This window comes from Lycium ferocissimum, chromosome 11 (assembly GCF_029784015.1).
Source record: "Lycium ferocissimum isolate CSIRO_LF1 chromosome 11, AGI_CSIRO_Lferr_CH_V1, whole genome shotgun sequence".
Classification (NCBI taxonomy): Eukaryota; Viridiplantae; Streptophyta; class Magnoliopsida; order Solanales; family Solanaceae; genus Lycium; species Lycium ferocissimum.
In genome coordinates, this window is record NC_081352.1 from 32,636,769 (window position 1) to 32,641,905 (window position 5,137).

At 34.4% G+C, this 5,137-nt stretch overlaps 1 protein-coding gene across 1 annotated transcript; it reads left to right on the top strand.

Annotated features, from left to right (window-relative positions):
* Positions 1-344: 344 nt before the first annotated feature.
* LOC132036642 (actin-related protein 8) lies at positions 345-5,067 on the top strand. The gene is made up of 9 exons (XM_059427023.1): positions 345-770; positions 1,472-1,557; positions 1,735-1,805; positions 1,955-2,022; positions 2,671-2,732; positions 2,998-3,095; positions 3,656-3,737; positions 4,135-4,277; positions 4,534-5,067. Exons 1-9 carry the CDS (start codon positions 427-429, stop codon positions 4,714-4,716), a joined length of 1,137 nt encoding a protein of 378 aa, XP_059283006.1. The 5' UTR covers positions 345-426; the 3' UTR covers positions 4,717-5,067.
* Positions 5,068-5,137: the final 70 nt, after the last annotated feature.

Sequence of the window (5,137 nt, forward strand, 5' to 3'; positions counted from 1 at the left end):
CAATTTTTTAAAGTCACAGAAATATATTTTTCATTTTTTTGCATTGTGACTTCAAGCGCGCTTTTGTCTTTAATTTTTTTCCTCAAAGTGCTTCTGGCCTTTAATTTTTTTCCCTTTTAAAAAAACTTCCACAATTTGAGTAAATTTGAGCTAAAAAATTAAATTGCCCACCCCTGAATAAGGACAGTCGTGGCTTTAAAAAAAAATAAGGAAAGACTTATTTTTTAAAAGTCAACGTAATATTTTATTTAATTAAAATATTAATAGGTATTATCCACGTGTTGGTCCAAATGATCAACCTTGTTCCACGTTTGCAACTATAAAATTCAGTTCCATCCACACTCACTATTCATCTAAAACTTAATACTCCCCTCATGACTTTGATGAGCCGTGTAGGAAGAAGAAGAAAAACAAGAGAAGACCACCATGTCTACGTTGTTCCGCAAAGTATGGGAATCAGTTTCTTCTACTCGTACATCAACTTCACGCTCGAGTGCAAACTCCAACAACAATCAATACGAGCAGATGATGATGATGTTGTATATACAGACAGCATCAACTGGCGAATTTGATCGGATACCGTTTGACATCATCATTCAAATCCTGAAGATTCTTGGCCCGAAAGAGTCTGCTAAGATGACCGCTGTCTGTAAATCCTGGAAATTCATTGTGTCCGATAATCGGCTTTGGATTTATTTTCTTCAGAATCAACATGAGCCTTGGGATTCTACTTTTTTCGCTGAAACTCACTTGCGATCTGGTCCTCTTCGGTATAATTATTGTTATTTAGTGTGTCTCAATCGTTACTTAATCTAAAATTGTCCATGTCTGTAGTCAAACTAGGTGAACTTTGACATATGAGAAAGGTTGCAACTTATACGTAGTTTTTGAATTTTAATTGTAAATTGAAGTACCAAATTAGTTGTCATGTTTTGATTCTTGAAAGTCACTCGATAGTCAAACTATGTGAACTTTAACTGTCACTTTAAAATGTATTTTTCATCAAATTCACATGAGAAGAGTTGTAACGTCTAGTATTTATCGTATAGTTTTTAAATATCTAAATTTTAGTTGTAAAATATGAGTTGATTTAATCTAATTTAGCTTTGAAAATTAGTCAAATTGACTATCGAGAATTCCCGAAAGTCGCTCAAAAGTCAAACTATGTTAACTGTGACCATCACTTTAAAATGTATTTTTTCGTCAAATTGATATGAGAAAAATTGCAACTTGTAGTAGTTCTCTTATAACTTTTGAATATCTAAATTTAATTTGTAAAATATTGAGTTGATCTTATCTAATTTAGCTTCGAAAATTAGTTAAAATGACCATCGAGAAGCGAAATACGACAACTAATTAGGGACGAAGGGAGTAGTAAGATAAAAGAGTGAATTGTACATAAGGAAAATAGTGATAAGGAAGTTAGAGCGAGTTCTCCTTGTAGCTGGTTTGACAAGTTGTATGATTGTAGGACGTTTCCAAATTCAGTACCGGACTTGTCGTTCATGAGTATTTATGGTCAACGTGCTCAAGTACCTGGTGCTATTATTATTGATGGTGCGTGCCTTTCTCTGTGTTACACTCGATCTTTAAGTTGGCATAATGCTGGAGTTGTTTTATTTCACTGATTCAATTTTGGCATTTTAGATAAATTTTAATGTAACAGTGTATTATGTGAACATTACAAAATGATTTCTTCGAGCTTATTTGTCTTTATTTTTTTCTCATTACAAGGTGGGTCAGGCTATTGCAAATTTGGTTGGAGCAAGTATAGTGCTCCATCAGGGAGATCAGCGACATTCTTGGTGAGCTTGCTTACAAGTTAACAGTTAGTTGTTAATTTGTGAAAATCATTCGCACATTTGAGGCATGTTGTTTCTTGAACTATTTGTTGTGTTCCATGTGCTCGACAAATTCTCACCCTAATTCTACTGAAAACTTGTCTTATCGGCAGGAGTTCGGTAACATTGAATCTCCAATGTATTCTAGATTGAGGCACTTCTTTTCAACAATATACACCAGGTTTGTGTTCCATTCGTTTTTGTTGTCATTTCACATTGGTCCCACTAGCAACATTTAGAAGGCTTAAATGTCTGTTTTTACAAAAGGTCTCTGTTTTTACTAAAGGTGCTTGACCACCTAAACCAGCATCCATGGTTGAGCACTCTAAACAGGTTTTGGGTTCTCAAACATAATTTGCTTTTCATAAAATGCTTTTTAACACCATAATACCGGGCACTCTGCATGTTATTTCTTACATTATTAATTGAATGTAATATGGACATCTGGTTGCGAAAGAAGAATCCTTGTCAAAATTTTATCTATAAAAGGGCTCTCTTTATCATTAGGTTGCCAAAGAGGTACATATCCTGGCTGTTCATCATATAGTTCAGACAAGTTTTGCTCTATTTATATTATAAATAACCGGTTTTACCCACTAAGAGAGCAAAAGGTATAAATGGCTGGATTCACGATGACTTTTAGAATTTGACTAAAACACCTCTCATTTTTTTCAGTGTGTTACGTATAGCTCCCTACGAGCCAGAATTAGAAGATAAAATATGAGCTTGTTACTGAGACCCAAGGTTACTGGAAGCACTTAAAGTAGAAAGCTTTCTCCCCTTACCCTTTCCTAAATTTCTTTATTTTTCTGTTATGGACTCTATGCAGGATGCAGGTGAAAACTTCAACACAACCAATCATAGTGTCCATTCCAATTTGCCATTATGATGGTCAGTTTCTATTTCGGTGTTACTGAAATCATCCAGTCAAATTTCTTTTTGAACCTATCAATGACTCTCTGTTGTTTAGAGGGTGAATACCTTTTCACGATATATGCATATATGTCCATGTTACTTGGTGAATTAGCTCATGCAACTCTATTTTCTGAACTTGCTTTCATTTGAGCTCTCAAATGTGGTTGGGCTCTCGAAGTTCATCATTATGTTTGATCTCTTTTTGTTTTTCCTCTAACTTGTCTTTACCTGTCATTTTCAGATACTGAATCTGATAAAGCAGCTAGAGAGCAGTTAAAAGACTCCATCCATTCTGCATTATTTGACATGAATGTTCCTGCCGTTTGTGCTGTCAACCAGGTAGTACTTACTCATTTCCTTCAACTTCTGTTGAATTTCCAGAGGTAATTAAAAGTTGTTATTTTTTGATAATTTTGATTGTACTCGTAGCCAAACTTTGTTAGATCGAGGAAGTAAGAAAAAAACATTTATGTCATTGTTGAGCGACATTTATCAACAAGTTAAATATAAAGCAGAATCTGTTCCTTTCATAAGCAAGTGTAATATCTGTCTATAAGCTTTTCTTTCACAGTTACTGTGTGCCCTTTGCTTAGACAGGCATTAGCCTTGCTTGCCGTTGTGGCATGTCCTGGTCCTTAAAGAAAAGAAAGTGCAGTCCTTATTTTTCTAAAGAGAATTGTAACTTCCAAGAAAGATTTTGGAATTTCACTAATGGTTTTGTCTATATACAGAAGACAGTTATTGTTTTATCTTTTCGCTTGGAAGAGGGTATAAAAGAACTAGACAAGTTTATTGGATTTGTTCTTTCGTGCCTTAGCGTTTATTCTTCTGAATTTTTTATGATAATCTTTTTTTAGCTTTTTAATAGTGTTATAATGTCTTTCTTTCAAAAATTGTAGGCCGTTTTAGCTTTATTTTCTGCAAGGAAGGTTTCAGGAATAGTAGTCAACATTGGATTTCACCAAACATCTATTGTTCCAAGTAAGATTTTTATTCATGTACCAGACCTATTTGGTTGAGTCCTTTGACTTTATTATAAACCTATCTTTGTAGAATTCATATTTCATTTATAGTTCTTTGAACTGTGATGATTTTTTGTTTTCAAAGTCGTTAGTAGGATATTTTAGAAAGGAATCACATATGGGCTCCAATAGTTCTTGTCTACTAATTTCGTCTCACATTTGTTTTACTCCTTTTTGAAATAACTTATTAAGAAAGTTTGTATTTTCTAATTGTTTGTTCTTTCTGATGATGTAATTTAATCTTAAATTTCTGTAACAACTTACATGGATTGCATGCTTTTATTTCGCTTTGTGGTTGCACTTTGCTCGCATTGTTTCAGTAATTTATGCATAGCCACTTGGTTGGTCTTTTACAGTTCTTCACGGTAAAGTCATGCACCAGGTGGGTGTGGAAGTTGTGGGAATTGGAGCATTAAAGCTTACAGGATTCCTTAAGGAGCAGATGCAACAAAAGAATATTTTTTTTGGGTCACTTTACACTGTGCGGGCACTGAAAGAGGTATCCGCTTTCTGGTCGTTAAACATTTAGAAAGCTTCTGCTTTGCTTTTTCACTTTTTCTTCACTGTATTTTGCTTATTCAAAAATTTCTTTTTAGCTTAATAATAACACAAATTTTAGATTCATTTAGTATTGACCCTCTGATCAAACATACATTTGACAAGCCCAGCTTCATGAGAGTTAGTTTTTTTTTTTTTTTAAATCTTAGTGATATTTTCAAGTATATTTTCTGAGGTCCATTTGGTTGGTACTGCAGAACCTTTGTTATGTCGCACTCGATTATGAAGCTGAGTTATCCAAAGATACCAATGCATCTTTTCAGATTGCGTCTGAAGGTTCGTTTACACTTTCAGAAGAGCGCTTTAAAACTGGAGAGATTCTGTTCCAGCCTCGAATTGCAGGAATGTACGTCCATGTTGCCTTATTCTGGGAACTTTAGTAAGAATTAATGAACAACTCCCATTTTCAATTATTTCCCCTAGGGTATAAAGGCCTTTAAAAGATTGGAGTTCATCCTGCATATGACAATGTGGATTTGGACTATGCAGTCAAGTGAACCCTGTTGCATCAGGTCTTTCTTTAAACTTATTTTCTTAAATGGGAATGGAGAGAGATTTTTACTCGAGGCGGGTGAGGGCATTGCGTTGAATCGGGAAGAGTACTTATACTAAATAATTCTAGACATCGTATTATCATTTTGAGGCTACACTCTACTGAGGTTAACCAATGACTCCAATTTCTTGGCTCATATTGTTTAGACAAAGGGGTGCTTTTATGGATGTAAATGGTGAAACTCTCTTCCAATTGTCCCAAAAAAGAACAAGGATTTGTGTATGGAAAATTAGCAGATATTGTGGTCA